The sequence below is a fragment of the Mchenga conophoros genome, linkage group LG7 (assembly GCF_057382185.1).
Source record: "Mchenga conophoros isolate Kocher_MC1m ecotype Shallow Benthic linkage group LG7, M_conophoros_male_GT1.1, whole genome shotgun sequence".
In the NCBI taxonomy this organism is placed as follows: domain Eukaryota; kingdom Metazoa; phylum Chordata; class Actinopteri; order Cichliformes; family Cichlidae; genus Mchenga; species Mchenga conophoros.
In genome coordinates, this window is record NC_140532.1 from 58,328,565 (window position 1) to 58,352,103 (window position 23,539).

The 23,539-nt window shown below is 40.5% G+C and overlaps 1 protein-coding gene across 2 annotated transcripts in view; it reads left to right on the forward strand.

Moving 5' to 3' along the window:
• The first annotated feature begins 134 nt into the window (after nt 1-134).
• Nucleotides 135-23,539, forward strand: part of dennd1a (DENN/MADD domain containing 1A) — a 41,073-nt gene continuing 17,668 nt past the window's right edge. For both annotated transcript variants that reach the window (XM_085280458.1, XM_085280459.1), the window contains exons 1-13: nt 135-285; nt 4,543-4,607; nt 8,376-8,419; nt 8,663-8,712; nt 9,637-9,756; nt 16,110-16,179; nt 16,519-16,599; nt 16,868-16,921; nt 17,937-18,047; nt 20,358-20,458; nt 20,854-20,899; nt 21,059-21,160; nt 21,267-21,392. In XM_085280458.1, coding sequence (XP_085136584.1) covers nt 269-285; nt 4,543-4,607; nt 8,376-8,419; nt 8,663-8,712; nt 9,637-9,756; nt 16,110-16,179; nt 16,519-16,599; nt 16,868-16,921; nt 17,937-18,047; nt 20,358-20,458; nt 20,854-20,899; nt 21,059-21,160; nt 21,267-21,392 — 987 coding nt within the window. In that variant the 5' untranslated portion in view covers nt 135-268. The remainder of the gene's footprint in view (nt 286-4,542; nt 4,608-8,375; nt 8,420-8,662; nt 8,713-9,636; nt 9,757-16,109; nt 16,180-16,518; nt 16,600-16,867; nt 16,922-17,936; nt 18,048-20,357; nt 20,459-20,853; nt 20,900-21,058; nt 21,161-21,266; nt 21,393-23,539) is intronic.

Below are 23,539 nucleotides of genomic sequence, written 5' to 3' on the forward strand. Positions count from 1 at the left end.
ACTTTATCGGCTACAGCACCACGCGACCCAATCGTCTTGTACGTATTGTGGAAGCTGTAGTTTCTAATACTAGGTAGCTGTATGTTATTGACATTCACGTCTTCTATTTAGAAGACTACAAATCCCAGGAGCGGCACAAAGTGGAGCGTGACTTACGCATGGCGATTCACCATGGCGGTGTACTGTTGTGTGTGACGGGCAGGTTAGCTTGAGAAAAATACGGAGTGACGCGTCTGCTGCCAGCCACGGCGGGGAGACCAAATAGAGGATGGGGTCTCGAATCAAGTAAGTATATTTCTCGGTGCGTTAGTTAAAACTGTTGTGTTAGCAGTGTTCCACAGAGTCATGGAGAAGATATCGTAGAGTATGAGGCCCTGGCTAAAAACACTGAAGGGACCTGGAAAACAAAACAAAAAAATAAGAACCTTTTACTTATATATTTTTAATGACACTGAGGTGTACTAGTAACTCAAAGCTTTCCGCGCGGTTAGCGGTGACTGACAGTGAGTGGATATGTAGCCACTTTAAGCATGGTAACTGCATTAGATGTTTTTTTCCCCCAAAACCGGATGCTACTTTTCAGGACTGAGAAGTGCAGCAGAGACGATGACTGCAGGCTACTCTCGTGGCATGATAGAAAAGGACAACTGATCTATAGATTGGCTTTGGTATACAGATATGGTGTATTTATGAGATTTATATCACTATAAGGACAGATTTAGTAAGAAAAGTCCCGCACTGTGTTGAGACACCATGTTAGTAGGGTTATGTGGAGGCCCTACTTTGCCTGCTTTTTAAGAACAATCCTTACAGTTTGGGCTGGATATCATCACTCATTACTATAACTAATTCAATTTCAAGATTTCAATTCGATTCAATTTAACTCAGACAGTCAGACATATTATAATTATGATCATTTATCAGTATATATCCATATACTTAAAATTTTTTATGTCTATGTATAAAACCAAAGCTGACAGTTGTGAGACTGTATCAGAGGTGTAAGCATCATAACAGATGCCTTTGTGTCAAAGTAGCTGAGGATAAAACACAGAAAAACATAAAGGAGATTTTCCTGGCCTGGCTTTTTATAGCAGATAACCAGCTTAAAAATATTCTGCAGAATGTCAAAAACAGAAGAAATCCATGAATCAACAGATAAACATTACCTGATGCTGCTGAAGTGAAGCAGAGCTAAGTTACAGAGGTTTTATTAAAGACATAGCTCAGTGTTTTGCAATTTGGCATATTTTGTAAAAGTTTACACTTATTTGGTATTGAACAGCAGAAATTAGGCTTTCTGGTCGGAGTTCATTTAAAAAAAAAAAAAAAAAAAGTCGACAGCACCACACACAACGGTAGACTGGTGCCTAGTAAGCAAGTGAATAATGCAGAAACACAAATTTTTGGTGGTAAACTGGAAGTACCCTGTGGGAATTTATGACAAATATTTTTCAAATGCGAAGCGTAGTCTGATCTTCATTTGCTGCTTTTTCAGTGAATTTTGGTCGGAGGGTGACAAACCTGCAGCTTCAGAATCTGTGAGATGTCGACTTTTAGCACCCGATGAGTTGTCTGTGTTCGTGCCGCCGGGTTGTGCTTTGCATTTACATCTTTCTGTGGAATGTGTTTACCTGCTCTTTAATCATTTGGTGTTATAACTCTTTGGTGGTTTTTTGAAATAGTTTTGTGAGCTTTAAGCTGAGATTCTGGTGTTTCTGGCTAAATAAATATATTTAAAAATCAATTCAGGATTTAATGAATCGATATTGCATTATTCAAACTAAAACTGATTTGAATAGGAAAATCAATTTTTTAAACCCACCCCTTGCAATCCCTGAACTTTGGGGCGATGTGTAAAATAAAAAGACAAAAAAAACCCCAAGACATAGTGCATGGTCTACAACTAATTTCAACTCTTTCATTGGATAAATGATGTCATCTGACAGAAAGATTTCCACTGCTTTGCCTTGTTGTCTGGCGATATGGATGATGAGGAACTGTAGATCTTAGACATAATTCTCAAATGCGCCAAACCCCTGTGCCTGCCCACAGTCTGTTTCACAGCGGATGTTTGTCGACTAAAGGATTAAATAAACGATTGAAATCTCTTCCTATCAAGACCTTTGTTGAGGATAGTTCTACAAATTTTGGAAATGTTTTGAGTATGAACTCTGAAGAATAATTTAGTGAACAGTAAATGTTCATAATGGTAATTTCCTCACCATGTAAGACTCCCTGAAAAATCAAAACCTGTCACATATTTATCTCTAGCTCACTTTACCAACCTTTACCATTTATGTATTAATACAGCTACACCTATGCTACTACTTGCTGTGAAAGAAGAAAAACATACTTGACCCACCCAACTAGGTTTTTAGCCTAAGATATTCACTGTCTTCTAGGTGAGTTTCTTGTAAAAAGGTATATACAGGGAGTGCAGAATTATTAGGCAAATGAGTATTTTGTCCACATCATCCTCTTCATGCATGTTGTCTTACTCCAAGCTGTATAGGCTCGAAAGCCTACTACCAATTAAGCATATTAGGTGATGTGCATCTCTGTAATGAGAAGGGGTGTGGTCTAATGACATCAACACCCTATATCAGGTGTGCATAATTATTAAGCAACTTCCTTTCCTTTGGCAAAATGAGTCAAAAGAAGGACTTGACAGGCTCAGAAAAGTCAAAAATAGTGAGATATCTTGCAGAGGGATGCAGCAGTCTCAAAATTGCAAAAACCAAGGCGCCAAATAACTGCCCATGAACTGAGAAAAGTCAAGTGTGCAGCTGCCAAGATGCCACTTGCCACCAGTTTGGCCATATTTCAGAGCTGCAACATCACTGGAATGCCCAAAAGCACAAGGTGTGCAATACTCAGAGACATGGCCAAGGTAAGAAAGGCTGAAAGACGACCACCACTGAACAAGACACACAAGCTGAAACGTCAAGACTGGGCCAAGAAATATCTCAAGACTGGTGTTTCTAAGGTTTTATGGACTGATGAAATGAGAGTGAGTCTTGATGGGCCAGATGGATGGGCCCGTGGCTGGATTGGTAAAGGGCAGAGAGCTCCAGTCCGACTCAGACGCCAGCAAGGTGGAGGTGGAGTACTGGTTTGGGCTGGTATCATCAAAGATGAGCTTGTGGGGCCTTTTCGGGTTGAGGATGGAGTCAAGCTCAACTCCCAGTCCTACTGCCAGTTTCTGGAAGACACCTTCTTCAAGCAGTGGTACAGGAAGAAGTCTGCATCCTTCAAGAAAAACATGATTTTCATGCAGGACAATGCTCCATCACACGCGTCCAAGTACTCCACAGCGTGGCTGGCAAGAAAGGGTATAAAAGAAGAAAAACTAATGACATGGCCACCTTGTTCACCTGATCTGATCCCCATTGAGAACCTGTGGTCCATCATCAAATGTGAGATTTACAAGGAGGGAAAATAGTACACCTCTCTGAACAGTGTCTGGGAGGCTGTGGTTGCTGCTGCACGCAATGTTGATGGTGAACAGATCAAAACACTGACAGAATCCATGGATGGCAGGCTTTTGAGTGTCCTTGCAAAGAAAGGTGGCTATATTGGTCGCTGATTTGTTTTTGTTTTGTTTTTGAATGTCAGAAATGTATATTTGTGAATGTGGAGATGTTATATTGGTTTCACTGGTAAAAATAAATAATTGAAATGGGTATATATTTGTTTTTTGTTAAGTTGCCTAATAATTATGCACAGTAATAGTCACCTGCACACACAGATATCCCCCTAAAATAGCTAAAACTAAAAACAAACTAAAAACGACTTCCAAAAACATTCAGCTTTGATATTAATGAGTTTTTTGGGTTCATTGAGAACATGGTTGTTGTTCAATAATAAAATTATTCCTCAAAAATACAACTTGCCTAATAATTCTGCACTCCCTATATGCTGCGAGACCTGCTCTACCTCCTGGCTGTAGCTCAGCAGTCACTTAACCAAAGCAATCATTAGGCTGTCTTTGGTGGAGCACCTTCTTTGCAACCATTTTCTCCCAAAGCCAGTAACCTCCAGGAACCACTGCCAGTCAGTCTGGGAATATTTCTCCCTGTGGTATCACACCCAATATGGTGGACAGATCTCGACATATGTGCACAGACACCATGAGAAACATTAATACTACAGTACTTACCAGAAATTCCTGCTGCTCTTTCAATTTTCGTGTAGGCCACTTTGCAGTGTCCTTTACCAGTTTTCTTCCTTCATCTTTTTGATGGATGTCTAATTCTTGGTTATATGTTTCTTGTGTTATATTTTCTTTCATTTTTGTATGCAACATAAGTAAACAAAGCTTTTTTACAAATATATTTTTTGGCCTTTGTTTTTGGGTTTATTAGATGGATGCAGTGAGAACTGACGGGAAAGAGAGAGGGGAGACATGTGGCAAAGGGCCGTGGGTCAGACTCAAACCTGGGGCCAGCCGCTCTCAGCCATGCTGCATATGGTCGCCTGCTCATCTAACTGAACTAAACTGGCGCCCATAAAGCTATTTTTTTTTATTATTTGTTGCAGGGAGAACCCTGAGTCTACCTTTGAGGTGTATATGGAGGTGGCCAACCCAGGCATCCACAGTTCTGGTAAGTCCTTAAAAATTACATTTTCTTTTACATATTGATCATGGAACTAGGTGTACATAAACAAGTAATAATGAATGTAAAATCCAATATGTTTCAATACATAGAACCCCTTCAAGGTTAGAATTACCAGAATTTTTCAAGGCATTAATCACAAAATGTTCTCTGGTTATAGTTATAAAAATACCCTGACCAAACCAGACGTACTTAATTAACGTGGAAAATAAATCGATTTATCATCTTTATCATATCTTTATAGTTCTTGTCATCATAGTATCCACTAGAAATGTTCTAACCAACTAATTTCTTAGCTGACTTAACAAGGAAATAAAGTTTGACTAGATGACTAGTCTAAGACTAAGAAACACTCAGATATCTTGTTACATTTGAGAACCATTTAGTGGACAATTCCAAAAGTTGTCCAAATAAAGGCATTTGAAACCAGTAATCACATTCTTCTTGAGTCGTCCTGGTGGATGATATTGTTTGTATTGATATTGTTTTGTTGTTTGTTTTATTCACTGAATTATGGTATATCTGGTGGAAGACAGCTGTATAACACTTAGAACATAACAGTTTGCCGAGTTTGGGCGTCAATTAAAATGTGAACAATTAGATTAAATGAGTATTACATCTGGTACTGCCTAGTCACATTATTAACAGTTAGTAGTCTAGTTGACTCTTTGCACACATCCTTAGTATCCACATCTGCTCATAATACAATTTTCACTGCTGGTTATCTACCTTCCATTCTCTAACACTAGAAAAAAAAACTCAGTTGGAATCGAATATTTTTCTTGGGACTTTTTTTTTTTTTTACCCAACCTAATGCACTTTCCCCTCCAATGTTTTATGCAGTCTGATCCCCTGGGGAACCAAAGACCTCCTCAGTTTCTCTGTACACAACTGACTTTAAACTACACAGCATTCTCTGTTCTAACACTGCCACCACAGGGTCGAACAAACAAGCCTGCCTTCTTGATTATTTTATTCAGCCAGTGATTGTTCTTCTTCTTGGTAGAGCTCTCCCAGCAGACCACAGCATAGGGAATTGCATTAGCAACCACCGACTGATACAACATCTGTAGCAGCTTTCAGAGGATGTTCAGCCTCCGCAGGAAAAATAAAGTCGAGCCTACCCTTTCCCAAAAGAGAAGGTGGAATAAAGCTAGCTATTTAGGCCTCCTGTCTCTTTGTGCAATCTCATACTTATTCCAAAATGTTGAGAGAAGGGCCACACCATTTGTTGCATATTACTGTGGATAGTTCTCTGGTACACTTTTTACACGTTTTGCAGCAGACAACAAACTACACTGCTTTATCATGTCAATATCTCTGTCACTACCACTTCCCTTACACTACTTTTAATAGATTTCTGGTAATGTGGAAATGTGAAATTGCTCTTTTTTTCTTCTGTCCTATCTGTTGATGAAGTGTGCCCACACATAGAGTGGAATGGCCCAAACCTTGGGGTGTTGGTTATAGTAATTATGAAATCTTGACAACAAGTCACGGATTAGTACATAAAGGGTCCTGTGCCAGTGTACTGTTTTGTAAACTAGAGCAGGGTGATATGACCAAAAATATTTATAGCGATATACATTTGAAAATTTGCGATAACGATATAACTGACAATATAATTGACACTAGACAAAATACTTTACAACTCCACAACTTTATAGTGCAAAGAAAACCCCAGCAATGTATTTTCACTTAAACAAGCAGCTGTTTTTTATGTGCATTAAAGTAATATAAAAATTTAACAGTGCAAATGCAAATTCCTTGCTGACAGTTTAACCAAAAGGCCTTTCCAGTGGAAATTGGCCGACATATCCTCAGCATAACCATGTATAATATCCACAAAACTTAAAAAGAGGTTATACACACAATACGATAATATTATGTTGAAGCACAGTACGTATCACTCCGCGAGGCTCCTGCCTACGATAGCCGTAATGCTCCGACAATTCATCAAGCGGTGCGGGTTCGTAGCTTAGCAAAGTCGTACTGAAACATTTGACAGATTTTGACAGATGTGTACCACATAAAATAATTTAGAGGTCAGTAAACACAACCAGAATTCATACATAAGGCGCACAGGATTATAAGGGGCACTGTCGATTTTCAGAAAAATCAAAGGATTAATTTTAAGTGTGCCGTATTTTCCAAAAAACACGGTAATAAAGACGGCCTGCTAGCATGCTCTACCAAAAATAGTGCTTTGTTGTGTATCTGACGGACGAAAGCTAAACCAGTTCCACACTGAAGTTGCAGCATTTTTACAAACCAATTCTGGTTCATCTGTTTCATTCAACGATCCGCTTTCGCCCTTCTCATTCTCCGTCGCTGCCATGCTTTTTCCGCCATGTGTGTATGAAAACAAAGACACTGTGCATGCACGTTTTACCCATATTCTATCACGATATTTCATTTTCTTATCGTTGCCCAACATTATACCAGTATTACTGTGAACGGTATGATATGGCTCAGCCCTATTGTAAACTTTAATTTTATTTTGTGATTATTTCATAATTTTTGGCTAGCAAGAAAAAAGTTATGTCAGTAGGAACATTTCAAGAGGTTAAGATGATGGCACCAGCTGAGTTATGGTGATATATCTCAACTCTGTCTCTAAAGTTTTTTTATCTGCAGCAAGTGACTAATTTCCTGGATACCGAGGAGAGGTTGTTGGCTGTATTTCTAAGAATTTTATCCTGTTTGCAGAGGAAATGATGAAACTGCAGTCTTCAAGATGCAATATCCATTTGTTTTTTATTTACTGTTTTAAGCAGAATGCTTATATTAGAAGTGTCATTTGTAAGGGGGATTTATACCCTTGCTTACATTGTTTCTCCCTTGTCATATGAGGGAACAGTGCAGCACTCAACATGTTGCAGTAAAGCTCAAGCTCACCTCCTGGGCAGAACATACAGTGATGATCAAATCTGCTGATGAGTGCAGACATGATTTTGGTGTAGCAACAAAATAAAAAATTCCTTTTCCAACATGACTGTGCACCAATGCACAAAGCAAGGTCCGTAAGACATGGATGGGGGGAATTTGGTATGGAACACCTTGACTGGTCTTCACAGAGTCCTGACCTCAACTCGACAGAACACCTTTGGGATGAATTAGAGGGCAGACTGTGAGCCAGGCCTTCTTGTCCAACATCAGTGTTTGACCTCACAAATGCCCTTCTGGAAGATTGGTCAAAAATTCCTATAAACACCTAACCTAAAAATCGTGTAAAGCTTTGCCAAAAGAGCTGAAGCTGTTATCATAGTAAACCCATTAAGAATGGGATGTCACTCAAGTTCATGCATGTGAACTGCAAATTTTTGGGTCACTTGGATTTGTTCAATTTTTTATTTGTACTTTTTCTGCTTTTTTTTCTTTTCTTATGAGAATAACTGTTTAAATTCAAAGTCAGTCAGGTTTCTCTTTTACAAAAGGGGTGAGTGATAACTCTCAGATAATTAATTTGCATATTTTGTCTAAACATAAAAAAAGATGATGAAAGAAGATTTTTCATAGTTTTTTTTTTCCTCTTAAGGTTTAATGTCACAGCACTGTGAGTTAAGGGTGCAGAAATTAACTAAGAGATCATGTGCGTACAAGACTGAATGTGTCTGCCAGCGACTCCTCATACATATACTGAAAGTGGGGAAACCCCTAAGCCTCATGGATTGGGTCATAGTCTTTAGGGTTGTCTTGTTGAAAGGAAGCTGGTGATTTCAGTGAAGTCATTTTCTGTCTGTATGCTTCTAACAGGGCCAGAGGTTCGTCGGCAGTTTCCCGACGACTACAGAGATCAGGTCTTACATTTTCTTTTTTTTATGTATTGTACTTTTCTACAGTTATACATACCATGCTTTCACTTTTTCTCTTTGACAAGCATTATTTTTATGTAATTTTTAATTATTATGTAGTGTCAATAATGTAAATGCCTCTATGCACACTGTTCTCTATGGATAGCTTCACATTACATGTTCCATTTGAGCCCCTCTAAATTTGTTCATGGATTAATGTACTTTATAATCCCTTTCTTTGTACCACAGGAAACTCTTAAAACTGTGTCCAAGTTCTGCTTCCCTTTCAGCATGGACAGGTATACACACATACACATCTGCACCTACATAGGGTTGATTAAATCTAAGAGAATTGAATTAAAATCATTGCTGTGGGTATTCAATGAAGTTTTTGGTGCTGGTACACTATTATTTATGTTAATGACACTATTAAATGCTATAGTATTTTGGCTCGTTTGGGCTATTAGCAAAATTATATACAGTATTTAGCCACACTAAGAACAAGAGGGGAAAAAAAGTAATGTTAGATGTTGTTGTTATAAGCTAAAGATGGGTCATTTTGAGATGTTGGTTTGGGGAAATTAAAATAATACAATGCTTTTGTTAGGTGCTGTAGTATAAATGCTAAAACAGTCCATTTTTGCCTGTTTGATTTAAATAGGTGACAATGCTTGATTGCCTTTTTCAGTAAAACATGGATGTCATATCTTGACTTGGACATAAAAGTCTCAAAATGTCTCACTCGAAACATCAAGATGAAAGTCACCTAGGATTTTGAAATTGATACCATATGTTCATCTACTAAGAATCTTAGATGCGTTTCTCAGTGACCTTGATGTCAACCTTAGTGGTCAAGGTTTCTGAAAATCTTGTGAATGCGATAACTTGAGAACAAGGCGAAGTAGGATTTCGAAATTTTATTCCATAGGTGTATCTCTAGGAGGCTGAGGAATACCACCAGTTGCCGCCAATATCTTTTTAAAACTATTCAGACCTGATGGGAGTTCAGGAGCTGGCCTAAAGACTGTCCACTAAACTAAGCTCAAATAAAACAGCATTCATTAATTGATTGTTCTGCTTTTATTAAGTTTTATTTGGCACCATTAACAGATGTCCGTTTTATTCTATATGAAGTCTGTTTGTCTATATATTCTGTTTATTTGTGTATCTGTATCTTATGGAAAGGACTTAGTCTTGTCTTCTCCTCCTCTCTCAACCAACAGTCTTTCTGTCAACCAAGTTGGCCAGAACTTTACGTTTGTGTTGACTGACATTGAGAGCAAACAGAGGTTTGGCTTTTGCCGCCTCTCGTCAGGTGCACACACTTGCTACTGTATTCTTAGGTAAGTATGTGTATAGGTGAGTGTGGGGTGTGCGTTCATTGTATTGTGGATTTTTTTGTGAAAAGCTGATATAAAACTGTTTTATTGCCAAATAAAAGAAGGTCTAGAAAAACAAATAAGCCTGACTTTTGATGAGATGTTAAATTTGGCAGTAAGATACTGTACATATTTTGTTATCTCCACTAGTGATAACAAATTGACATCAGACTGAGAATCTCGCCCGTGCATCTTCTTTAGCTTTTGAATTTTCTGTGATTATACTTTATTTGCAGTCTTTAAAAATTAGTCATCCTAGTAAGTTCAATTCAATTCAAATCAGTTTAATTTATATAGTGAAAAACCAACAGCCGTCACATCAGGGACCTTTATATTCTAAGGTAAAGACCCTATAATCATAATGAAAAAAATCAGATGACACCTCATGAGCAAGCACTTGGTGACAGTAAGAAGGAAGAATCCCTTTTAACAGGAAGAAATCCCTGACAGAAACGGAGAGGGCCATTTAGGGCAACCAGTTGGGATTGTCTGTTAAATCTAAAAAAAATATTGTTTAGATTTAACAGCGAGCCAAGGAAGAGCAGCCAGTACAGGAGTGAAACGTCAAGTCAAATGGACCTCAGGCTTGACTAAAAGCAGCTGAAAATGGGTACGTCTATAGCTGATTTAAAAGTGTTCGTTTTTTCCAGTATGGGGTGTCCGACTATTCCAGAGTCTAGCAGCTGTAACTGCAAAGCCCTAGTTGCCTTTAGTTTTTGGGTGAGGCACTGACAGAAAACTAACAGGATGTTGATCTCAGTGACCTGGAGGCAAAAGACAGAATTAAAAGTTCTGTAATATATTGTGGCACTAATCTATGAAGACGTTAAAAAACAAGTACTAAACTTTTTTCATGTATTTAAACCTTCATAGGTAGCCAGTGCAGCTGAGCTAAAACAGGAGTAATGTACTGTCTTTCCTTTGAATCAGTTAAATTAAAGCAGCTGTATTTTGAACCATATGCAAATTAAAGGGTGTGGAAGTGCCTAAACCTGTGTACAGGGAATTGCAGTAGTTTTTTATATTGCCATTAACCTTGTTTTCAGCTTCTTCTTTTTTTTCCAGCTGTATAATGAGCCAGAGGTATGTAGGTTCAAAACTAATTCAGATTATCCTATCCTTCAGATCCTTCAGTTTCAGATATCAAATCCTGCAGTGATTGCTATAAATGTGTGTTGTTGTTGTTGTTGGTGGGGTTTTTTTTGTTTTGTTTTTAGCTAATGCTTTAGCTACCTAATTTCTGCAACTTGATCAAAGACTTTGCTATGTCTATGATAAGCTGGGCAATCACAGCTGTTGCCAGTTACAGATAACACTTTACTCAAATACTAGCTAGTTATAACAATCACTGAAAAGAAACATAAGCATGTACTTACAGTAAGTACATGCTAAATCCGTTGTGATATGTCCATCTGAGCCTACCTAGCATGGGCCCAATCGCCACTACCAGGCAATTAATGTCACATTAGTTGGCTGGGAGTAGTGGTTGAGCTCTGTCTCCTGAACAAGAGCTTTTTTTGAGTGTGAGAGAAAGCTTGAACTGCTGAGCCTGAGTACGAGGTTAATGAACCCCTGATCTACAGAGAACTGTCCATTTGACCATTTTACTGGAACTAATATTCAAATGTATGATGATGAAACTGTAATAATGAAATTGAAGCTGATGCCAAAGATACAAATGTTCTCTTGAATGTTACCACATGGTTGAATCCGTGTTGTCTTCACGTGTATCCATCCATCCATCCATCCATCCATCCATCTTCATCCGCTTTGTCCGGGGCCGGGTCACGGGGGCAGCAGCCTAAGCAAAGAGGCCCAGACCTCCCTCTCCCCAGCCACCTCCTCCAGCTTATCCGGGGGAATACCAAGGCGTTCCCAGGCCAGCCGAGAGATATAATCTCTCCAGCGTGTCCTGGGTCTGCCCCGGGGCCTCCTCCCGGTGGGACATGCCTGGAACACCTCACCCAGGAGGCGCCCAGGGGGCATCCTTGTCAGATGCCCGAACCACCTCAGCTGGCTCCTTTCAATGTGGAGCAGCAGCTGCTCTACTCTGAGCCCCTCCCGGATGGCCGAACTTCTCACCCTATCTCTAAGGGAGAGGCCAGCCACCCTTCGGAGGAAGCTCATTTCTGCCGCTTGTATCCGCGATCTCGTTCTTTCAGTCACTACCCACAGCTCGTGGCCATAGGTGAGGGTAGGGACGTAGATCGACCGGTAGATTGAGAGCTTCGCTTTTACACTCAGCTCCCTCTTCACCACGACGGACCGGTGCAGCGTCCGCATTACTGCAGCTGCAGCCCCAATCCGTCTGTCGATCTCCGGCTCCCTTCTCCCATCACTCGCGAACAAGACCCCGAGATACTTGAACTCCTCCACTTGGGGCAGGAACTCATCCCCGACCCGGAGTGGGCACTCCACCCTTTTCCGGCTGAGAACCATGGCCTCAGATTTGGAGGTGCTGATCCTCATTCCCGCTGCTTCACACTCGGCTGCGAACCGTTCCAGTGCAAGCTGGAGGCCCTCACCCGATGAAGCCAACAGAACCACATCATCTGCAAAAATCAGAGATGAGATTCTGAGGCCACCAAAGCGAAAGCCCTCCGCCACTTGGCTGCGCCTAGAAATCCTGTCCATAAAAATTATGAACAGAACCGGAGACAAAGGGCAGCCCTGGCGGAGCCCATCACCCACCGGGAACGAGTCCGACTTATTGCCGGCGATGCGAACCGAGCTCTTGCAACGGTTGTATAGGGATCGAATGGCCCGTAGCAATGGGCCAGACACCCCATATTCCCGCAACACCTCCCACAGGACACCCCGAGGGACACGGTCGAATGCCTTCTCCAAGTCCACAAAACACATGTAGACTGGTTGGGCAAACTCCCATGCACCCTCAAGTATCCTGGAGAGGATAAAGAGCTGGTCCAGTGTTCCGCGACCAGGACGAAAACCACATTGTTCCTCCTGTATCCGAGGTTCGACTAACGGACGAACTCTCCTTTCCAGCACCCTGGCATAGACTTTCCCAGGGAGGCTGAGGAGTGTGATCCCCCTGTAGTTGGAACACACCCTCCGGTCCCCTTTCTTAAAGATGGGGACCACCACCCCGGTCTGCCAGTCCACAGGTACTGCCCCTGATCTCCACGCAACATTGCAGAGGCGTGTCAACCAGGACAGCCCTACAACGTCCAGAGCCTTCAGGAACTCGGGGCGGACCTCATCAACACCAGGGGTTCTGCCACCAAGGAGTTGTTTAACTGCCTCAGTGATCTCGCCCCCGGAAATTGGCGGGTCATTCCCCTCATCCCCAGACTCTGCTTCCTCCTCGGAAGACGTGTCAGTGGGATTAAGGAGGTCCTCGAAGTATTCCTTCCACCGCCTGACAATTTTCTCAGTCGACGTCAGCAGCGCTCCGCCAGCACTATACACAGTGCAGGTAGAGCACCGCTTTCCCCTCCTGAGACGTCTGACAGTTTGCCAGAATCTCTTCGAGGCAGTCCGAAAGTCTTTTTCCATGGCCTCTCCGAACTCCTCCCACACCCGACTTTTTGCTTCAGCCACTGCCCGAGCCGCATTCCGCTTGGCCTGTCGATACCTGTCGGCTGCCTCCGGAGTCCCACAGGCTAACCAAGCCCGATAGGACTCCTTCTTCAGCCTGGTGGCTCCCTTCACCTCTGGTGTCCACCATTTGGTTCGGGGATTACCACCACGGCAGGCACCAACCACCTTGCGGCCGCAGCTCAATGCAGCAGCTTCGGCAATGGAGACGCTGAACATGGTCCATTCGGACTCAATGTCCCCAGTCTCCCTCGGAATGCTGTTGAAGCTCTGCCGGAGGTGTGCGTTGAAGATCTCGTGGACTGGGGCCTCTGCTAGACGTTCCCAGCACACCCTCACTACGCGTTTAGGTGCACCAGGTCTGTCCAGCGTCCTCCCCCGCCACCTGATCCAACTCACCACCAGGTGGTGATCAGTTGACAGCTCAGCCCCTCTCTTTACCCGAGTGTCCAGAACATATGGTCGCAGGTCTGCTGATACGATTACAAAATCGATCATCGACCTACGGCCTAGAGCGTCCTGGTGCCACGTGCACTTATGGACACTCTTATGTTCGAACAGGGTGTTCGTTATGGCCAAACTGTGATTAGCACAGAAGTCCAATAACAGAGCACCGCTCGGGTTCAGATCAGGGAGGCCGTTCCTCCCAATCACGCCCCTCCAGGTCTCGCTGTCGTTACCCACGTGAGCATTGAAGTCTCCCAGCAGGACAACAGAGTCTCCAGGTGGAGCACGTGTATTAAAACAATTTTAACTTTCCATTGTCTCTAAGTGCTTGCTCATAGGGGATGATCTGATTGTTGAGGTTTTCTCTGTATTATTGTAAGGTCTTTAGCTTAGAATATAAAGCATATTGAGGAACTGTTGTTGTGATTTGTTGCTATAAAAATAAAATTTAAATTAATTAAATTTAGCTAATACAGCTAACATGTATGTACACCACCAGTCAAAAGTTTGGACACACCTTCTCATTTAATGGTTTTTCTTTTTTTTTTTTTTTTACTACTTTGTACATTGTAGATACATACTGAAGACATCAAATATATGAAGCAAGTTGTATGAAATTATACAGCAAAGAAAAAATTGATAAATAACTAAATATGTATTTTCTTTTAGATTGCTCAAAGTAGCCACCCTTTGTTTTGTTGATGGCGCTGCAAACCGTTGGCCTTCTCTCAGTGAGCTTCATAATGACAGGTGTGTCTTGTCAGAGTTTATTTGTGGAATTACTAGCTTTCTTAATAGGGTTGCGACCATTAGTTGTGTTGTGCAGAAGTCAGGTTGCTAACAGCTGACAGCCCTATTTGACAACTGTTGGAAATCATATTATAGCAAGAACCAAACAGCTAAGTAAAGAGAAATGACACTCCATCACTACTTTAAGAACTGAAGGTCATTCAATACGGAAAATTGCTAAAACTTTGAATATGCCCCCAAGTGCAGTCACGAAAACCATCGAGTGATTTGAAAAAAAAAACAAACTGGCTCACATGAACACTCCCCCAGGAAAGGAAGACCAAGAGTCACCTCTTCTGCTGATGATAAATTCAGTGGAGTCACCAGCCTCAGAAATTGCAAGTTAAAAGCATCTCAGATTAGAGCCCATATAAATGCCACACAGAGTTCCAGTAGCAGACACATCTCTACATCAACTGTTCAGAGGAGACTGGGGAATCAGGCCTTTATGGTCAAATAGCTGCTAAGAAACCACTACTAAGAAAAGCAACAAGTAGAAGAGATTTGTTTGGGCCAAATTTGAGATCTTTGGTTCCACACTTTGTGTAAGATAGAAAAGGTGAGCAAATAGTCTCTATATGCATGGTTCCCACCATGAAGCATGGAGGAGGAGGTGTGATGGTGTGGGGCATGCCCTGCTGGTGACACTGTTGGGGATTTAATTTTTATGTACAAAACTGAAGGCACACTGAACAAGCATGGCTACCACAGGATCCTGCAGCAACATGCCATCCCATCCGGTTTTGCATTTAGTTGGACCACCATTTACTTTTCAACAGGGCAATGACCCCAAACACACCTCCAGACTGTATAAGGGCTATATGACCAAGAAGAAGAGTGATGGAGTGCTGTGCCAGATGACTAAACCCAATCAAGATGGTTTAGGATGGACTGCAGAGTGAAGGGAAAAGGCCCAGCAAGCAAAGGGTGGCTATTTTGAAGAGTCTAAAATATATGTTTTGAGTTATTTCACACTTTGTTTATTACATAATTCCATGTGTTTAATTCATAGTGTTGATGCCTTCAGTGAGAATCTACAATGTAAAGAGTCCTGAAAATAAAGAAAACCCATTAAATGAAAAAGTGTGTCGAAATGTTTGACTGGTAGCATATATTACTCGGTCTCTTCTCATATTCATTATTGTTTGATTACATGGTCTCAATGCTTTAAAACCATTGCAGGCTCTATATAACTATGAAAACCTTTGAATAAAACGCTTTTGTTGTAACATTATCACCATTGTTAATTTTTTTTCAAAGGCACCTTATACTTCTTTTTTTTTTGTTGAGTACATGAATTACCACATTGTTTGGAATATTTTACCCAATATACCTTCTTTGGCACTTAGTCATTACTATTGTTTTTTTGTTTTATTTTTGGTCAGTCTACATTTTTGTGGTTTCCTGTGTTTCACTTTATTTCTGCCATTGCTGAATGAACTCCACTCTACCTTTTTTAAAAATAGATGATTTCCATCTTGCTTGAATTGTGCTAATTAAAAACTGGTTTTGTGACTTTGTAGCTACCTTCCCTGGTTCGAAGTTTTCTACAAGCTGCTTAATATCCTTGCAGATTACACTGTCAAAGGACAGGTGAGAAATGACACACGATTCATCTTGAAATTGGATTTCTTCACCTCAGTTAGGAATTCATTGGCCAGTCTCTTCATTAGCCAATACATGCATGTCAGATCTTCTGTCCATTTTACTTTTAGCATCAGATACGGTCATTGTTTATTGGCCCTGGCTTGCTGGGGCTTTCAAATGTAGCTGCAGTTTTGGGACTTTTTCTGAGACTCTAGCTACACCATAACAGGTTATCGGTTCAGGCTGTGCTATTTGTATTTATTCGCATGAGGACATGCTATCCATGCATTTAGCGTGTTCTGATTAATTTTTTTATTAATTATTTTCATTTATTTATTTTTTTAGGAAAGCCAGTGGCAAGAGCTCCTGTTGCTACTGTATACGCTGCCCATCCCTGAACCTTGTGTCCCCATTCACCTTGGTGTGGTGAGTCTGACTCAACACATCACATCCAACTAAACTCGTAATTACACTGGAAAACACATATTACCTTTCCTTCATACAGAGGAAGTAATGGAATAATGGAATCACCCATACAAAATCCTGAAACAAGTTTAATTTTTAGCTTTAAAGTGTGACGCTCTCCTGGATTACTACACTAGGTGTTATTATGAATCATCATGCTGCTTAGATTTTCTACATTCTTTATTCACACTGTGAAGCACTCAGACACTTGTTGTCTGTCTCTCTCTAGCATTCCTATTTCATTGTGCCTGACACAAAGGAACTTCCCAGCATACCTGAGAATGTGAGTGTTTACTTTTCCTTTATGCTGAAAACATTAAAGTCAAATCTCAAAGCTGCTTTACATTTTGTCAAACAGAAGCCCACCGTTTTGACAGCTGACTCGTATCTCAACTATGACTTTGAAATTAGAGACTTTAGACGGGTTTTTGAGTGCACATGAATATGTGCTTATGTATTTTTTTCTTATGGACATAAACATCTTTTGACTTTTGAGGTCATCCCATGCTATGTGTGTAGATAGACCTACTGAATGGTAAAGTTCCACCCATAGACACAGTAATATCTGCTGTACATTAACAGGGTTACTGCAAATAAATAGTTGACGTACTCTTCTGTAAGAGCAGAAATATAGAAGTGCTCTAGGCTGTCAGGATCAAAAATTATAATGAATAAAAATAGCTTCAGATATTTGATCCTGTAAACCCAAAGTCTCACCTCTTGACAGCTTATGTCAAAATAACTACCCAACATGAAAGAATTTGAATTTCATTGATCACTGGGACATAAAACTAAATGTATAGACTCAAAATGTTTTTTGTTTTTTTTGGGTTTTTTTAAAAGGTTGCTGACTTTGCACTAGATTAAGTTATTACTTGGCAGTTAACTGTTACACATTATTACTGTTACCAATTTCTCCCATAGGTCCTGAGTGTTGTGTTTCTGGGAAAGACAAGTTTTTGGTCACATCGAAGCAGTACCTTCTGTCTTCAAGCCAATTTAAAAAGTCATCAACTATGTCCCGCTTGTAATGAAAATGACAAAAAAAAATCATTGGATTAGATTGTTTCTAGTCCAGATCAGCTACTGTAACTTCGATTGGGAGTGCTATAGGGAGTGCATAAATAATGTGCCAAAACATATGTACATTGTGCAGTTAACATGACTGCCATATTGCACTGCATTTATCAAATGAAATGCACAATATGGAGTTTCACAGGTTGACATTGTGATTCTCACTGGTCTTTACTGTCACAACTAACTCTTGTTTTTTCTCTTATTTTGTTTGATCCTTGCAGAGAAACCTAACAGAGTACTTTGTAGCAGTAGATGTCAATAACATGCTTCATCTGTACGCTAGTATGCTTTATGAACGTCGAATCCTCATCTGCTGTAGCAAACTTAGCACTGTAAGTAGAGTCCACTTCCTCTTTCTTCTCTCTGTTAATGCTCTGCCAGTTTGATAAGATAAGATAACCTTTATTAGTCCCACACGTGGGAAATTTGAAATTTGTTGGGCCTTGAATATTTCAGTAATTTGTCAATTTGTTAATGACCATGAAGAGATTTTCTTTAAACTGTCATTTTGAAACAATTCCCTTAAAGTGGCCACAGATATCATTTCACCCCATATTTAGAACACTGGTAGTAAACAGGCAAGTGTTGTTACTGAACGATGGAAAATAATGTGCTATATGATCAAATGCAAAAGCCAATGAAGATCTCTTTGGTTTTATTTTGTTTATTTCACTTTCAGTTTTGCTTTTTTGTTTCCCTTTGACATCCAGCCACCTTTAATGTAGCTGTAATATAGATTTTGACATTTTTCCATTTGTTTTCCTATTTTTAATTTTCAACCACATCCCTGTTGTTCCAACTACCTGAATGAAAGATATAGGTAGCTATCAAGGAAAACAAAATCACTATTCTCCTTTGCTCCACCTCCGAAAATGTTTCCACCCAACCCAGTTCTGAATTAACTGTTTGTTTGTTTTAAATTCTTTGTACAATAAATTGAACATATTTAAAGACCCTATACCAAATTTTAATCTCGTAGTTTTACAGTCCCTCAAAGTAGAGAGTGGTGGTTTAAGTGAGTATTTGAGCATTTTTTAACCCTCAAATAGACAGAACAAGAACTTAATCTTTCTTGACTGTTTTTACAATTCAGAGGTATCCTATTTATCACTGGATAAAAAGTGTAGTAAACAGTGGACAGGTTGTGAATTCATCTTTATAAAAATAAACCTAATTGTCCATTGAGGACATATGAAACCACATTGACCAAAACAATTAACTTGGAGATTACAGCCTGAGTCTTTAATATGTCTCTATATTATAGGTCTGAAAATTTCAAGGCTTCAGTCTGAAGTTCTGAAGACTTGAACTGTATTTTCACAGTTGCTGTCTGAATGTAAAACGGATTGATACTGTACCCTAGGGCAGTGGTTCCCAAACTTTTTTTGCTGGGCCCCCCTTTGTTTTACAAAGCCCCCCCCTTACACCTCAAACATTTAGTAAACAATTAAGCAAATACAAGTAATCTGCAATAAATTACAGGTAGTAAGAAAATAAACTACTAACTTTTTTACGCTGCGTCCGCACCTACACGGGTATTTTTGAAAACGCAGCTGTTTTGTCCACACGTAAACGGCGTTTTTAATCACCGAAAACTGAGATTTTTTTAAAACTCCTTTTTTGCGTTTACGTGTGGACGAGGAATACAGAGCTGGTCACGCAACGTCAAAGGTTTGTGCCTTTTTTCATGTCAGCTGTGCTCCACGTTATTGTTTACATGAGATGAATTGCAGAATGGCAGATAGAGACAAAATACTGTTAATCTGACTGTCTGCAGGTTTTACACGCTTACATACACACACAGTTACTGTCCCTCCATTTAGAAAGGCAGAGGCGTCACGATGTGCTTATTTTACGTGTAGTTGTTTTTTCCTGTGTAATAATATTCAACATTGCTGTCAATACATTTTTCAAAAAATGCCTCTCTGTGCAAAATGGGTTTAAAAACATCAAAAAATGTGGGATACTGTTTGTCCGTGATTTAGACAGGGGGAACAAATCGTGGTAGGATCAGCCTGATATTATTTGTATCCCGCTGTAACTTTTCTGTATAAAGAGCTAACCTCTCCAAAATGTCAGGAGTAGTTAGTCATTGCAAGAAGTGTTTGTGAACTAAAAATCAAGAATGTGGGATACTGTTTGTCCGTGATTTGGAGAGCCCAGCTCCCGATGCAGGGGAAACCAATTCTGCAGGGGAGACCTACCTCAGCACTTGTGCAGGTGAAACCAAAGAGAAGATATGCTTCACCATATTTTCTAGTCTTTGGGTCGGAAGGAAGTTGGTTTGCTTCACCTCCCGCTTTGCGTTTGTGTGGGAGCCCCGTGCTAGCAGTGTCCAAGCATTGTTTTTTTTGTTTTTTTTCCCCTTTTCATACCCCCCCCCCCCCCCCCCCCCCCCCCCCGCAATGGCTCTGCGGGCCCCACACTTTGGGAAGGTCTGCCCTAGGGTATCGTCTTCACAGCGCACTCATCCTAGACCCTATTCTATCTTTCTGGAAGTTAATGGGACCATAGTTTAATTTTGTGTTGGTTACTTCCCATCTAGACCAGCACTTTGGTCTATATGGTCACTTTGGAATCAGTTTTTCTGGTGCAGTTTGCATATTGTCTAAAAAACAAAACATCTCTTTGGGTGTTCACAGTTAACAGCTTGTGTCCATGGGTCTGCAGCCATGTTATTTCCAATGCACTGGCAACATGTTTACATCCCTGTCTTGCCTCAGCATCTGTTAGACTACTGTTGGTGAGTGTACTGGGCATCATCTACACTCCAGATTCTCTACATGGTAAAACACATGGTGCCAAGGCACACTCAAATGCGATCTGCAGAATATAATTTATATGTAAAGTATAGTTCATATTTCAATAAGACACCTTCATGTTTTTGGTCTGACTCCTTTTTTTAATCGATTAATTAATTTCCTCAATGTTTACCTTTTGTCTTGATAAATTTGAATGATCTTGCAATCAGCAAAATAATTGCAGCATCTCTTGCACACTGTTTCTGGAGTTGAATGAGAAAAAATATCTTAATAGGTTGTGGAAGTGCCTGCCAACTAGACTGAAAACCAGTGTTAAGATTACACAACCAAGCTATTAGCTCATTTATAGCTATGTGTGGCTTTTTTTCCCCCCCAGTGCCCCGATGCCTTACCTCATTGGAGTCCACTCCAGCCTAATGGAGGTAGGTGTGTTCAACTGGCATTTAGTAGAAAAAGTTAATTGTTTTCAGTCATTCTTTCTCTGGTATGAACTAGTTGTTTGAACGTTTGGCGTCTATACAGAAATCTTTGTGTATTTTGACACTTGGTATTATGCCATGTCTTCTCTCTACTGCATGTAGAAAGTTCGAGGGATGGCTCTGGATGATGTGGTGGTCCTTAATGTAGATACAAACATGCTTGAAAGCCCCTATGATGACCTCCAAAGCCTTCCCAATGATGTGGTAAGGAACTATAGGACTGCTATCCTGTTGAGAAACAGTTTTATAAAAATTGAGCAACCATTCCAGGTTGAAAGTGTTTTCTAATAACTAAATTTTATACCTTAAGGTTTCTGCTTTGAAAAGTCGACTGAAGAAGGTTTCAGCAACAACAGGAGACTGTGTGGCTCGAGCCTTCCTCAAGAGTCAGGCAGCTCTGTTCAGCAGCTACAGGAGTGCGCTGCAGATTGAGTCGGTCAGTGCACGAACTAGATCACACCCATGAATGGAGCAAAGATATAATATGTGAAGCACTCAAACTGCTGCAATCTAAACTGTTAGTTTAAGTAACAGGACCATTCAAGTAAGGTCAATGTTCAAGGTATTTCTTGCACGTATTAAAGCCGTTGCTTACCAAACTGGACGGTGCACTGCAAATTTCAGTCAGCATGTCTGCTTTGGGTGTGAGGCAGGAAGTGCTGATCTGTTGAAGCCATCATCTATTGTGCTCTATTACCACAATTCACTGTGGCTACAAGTAGATAAAGTGCAGTCTCCATTTTAACCCAGTGGACTGAGGAATATGAACATGTGGTACTCATGATAATTATTTTAAAAAAAATGAGGCGGAAGAACGAAAGTCCTCATCATCATAGACAGTATAGAAGTTTGATATAAAATATAATTGTTTTATAGTGTCTATGGTCATCATTTACCTAACTTTAACTTCAGATTTTATTTTTCTTTTATTTTTTGTCAAGATGTTATACAAGCTTGTACACATTATATACATCTTATATGTGATTAGATTTCTCCAAGCATATTAAAATATGCAAAACGTCATACGAACACAAGAACAGAAAGCAAAAAAAAAAAAAAAGGGAGGGGTGCTGTGACTAAATCAAATAATAATAAATATCAAATCTTTTCAACTTAGTCACAGCATCTAGCAAGAAGGGAAAAGAAAACCAAGATCTCAGTTTGCTGGGAGATAGGTTAAGAGTAGGGGTGCAACGATATTCGTATCGATATTGAACCGTTCGATACAGTGCTTTCGGTTCGGTACGCATATGTATCGAACAATACAACATTTGTAATTTCTTTTATCAATTTTCCTTCTGACGATGCTGTCTGTGTTGAGCGCTCAGTGAATCTGTGTTCGACTACTCCGCCTAGGCTGCACTGTCGAGCGCAGATCCACTGAGCGCTCAACACAGACAGCATAGTCAGAAGGAAGAGCGCAGGGCAAGCTAGCGAGACAGAAGTTAAGCTCTACTTGCAACAGGCAAATTGAACCTCATTCAGATCTGGCGTTTGGAATTATTTTGGTTTTCATGTGACGTATGACCCTGAAGGTAAGCGAGTCATGGACTAAAGTAAAACAGTATGTTGGATGTGCCATGCAATGCTCAATTACATTGGTGTGAACTAGTGTGTTAGCGCAGTTAGCTCGTTAACGTGTTGGCCGTCTAGCCCCATGCACGGAGTGATCGGCGGTAGCTCGTTAACGGAGATTTGCCGTGTTGTGGCGTTAAGGTCATTTCAACGAGATTAACCTGAAAGCACTAGTGGGAACACAACGAATATGACTGCACATTTACGCCGACATCATCCTAGTGCAAAGACAAGTGGAAGCAGACAAAAAAAAGCAAGCATGCTACTAACTTTAGCCGAGTCATTTAGACAGCTGTTAGCACATGATTCTCCTTATGCTGCTGAGAATATAGCCCAGAAGAAGCGGATAGTATAGCTTTTATTTTGGAAAGAGCCATTTCTCTGTAATAAACTCTCTTTTCCAAAGATGAGTGATTCCTCAATCAGATACAGGGCTTGCAATATCGCTAGCCCGACGTCCTGGAGCTAGCGATTTTTTTCAGTCGGGCTACCAAAATCTTTCTCTTCCCTGCCCGTCGGGCTATTGTAGGAAAAATATATGTCAATGCTTTTGCATTCTTTCAGAAATGTAGCTGGGTAATTATGTCATTGGCATCGGTGAGCCACTGTCAATATGTGACATATTGAAGTCGCGTTTGAATTTGCGCTTGTTTTTTTGCTTTCACTTTGCAATCGTGCGAACTGTGTATAGAGAGCGACAGCACTGATCTGTGAGTGATGATAATTTGTGCACCAATTCCTCTGACATCGTCTTATTAATCGTTAGCTTACTATGCAAACATGACAAGTGAAATCTCCCGCAGCTTACACATGTGAGAGGTTGATCGCGCAGAGAATCGCTGAGCTTATGTGAGTGAGCGTGTAAAAGCATTTCAGTTCTGCTGAGCCAAATAAGACAGGTCAGGGTGAAGAAGTGACAGCCAAAGAAAAGCTTACCACAAAACGGAGAAGTTATGACAAATCAGACTATAAGGCAAAAAGAAAGTGCAGCTTTATGGTTTCATGGAC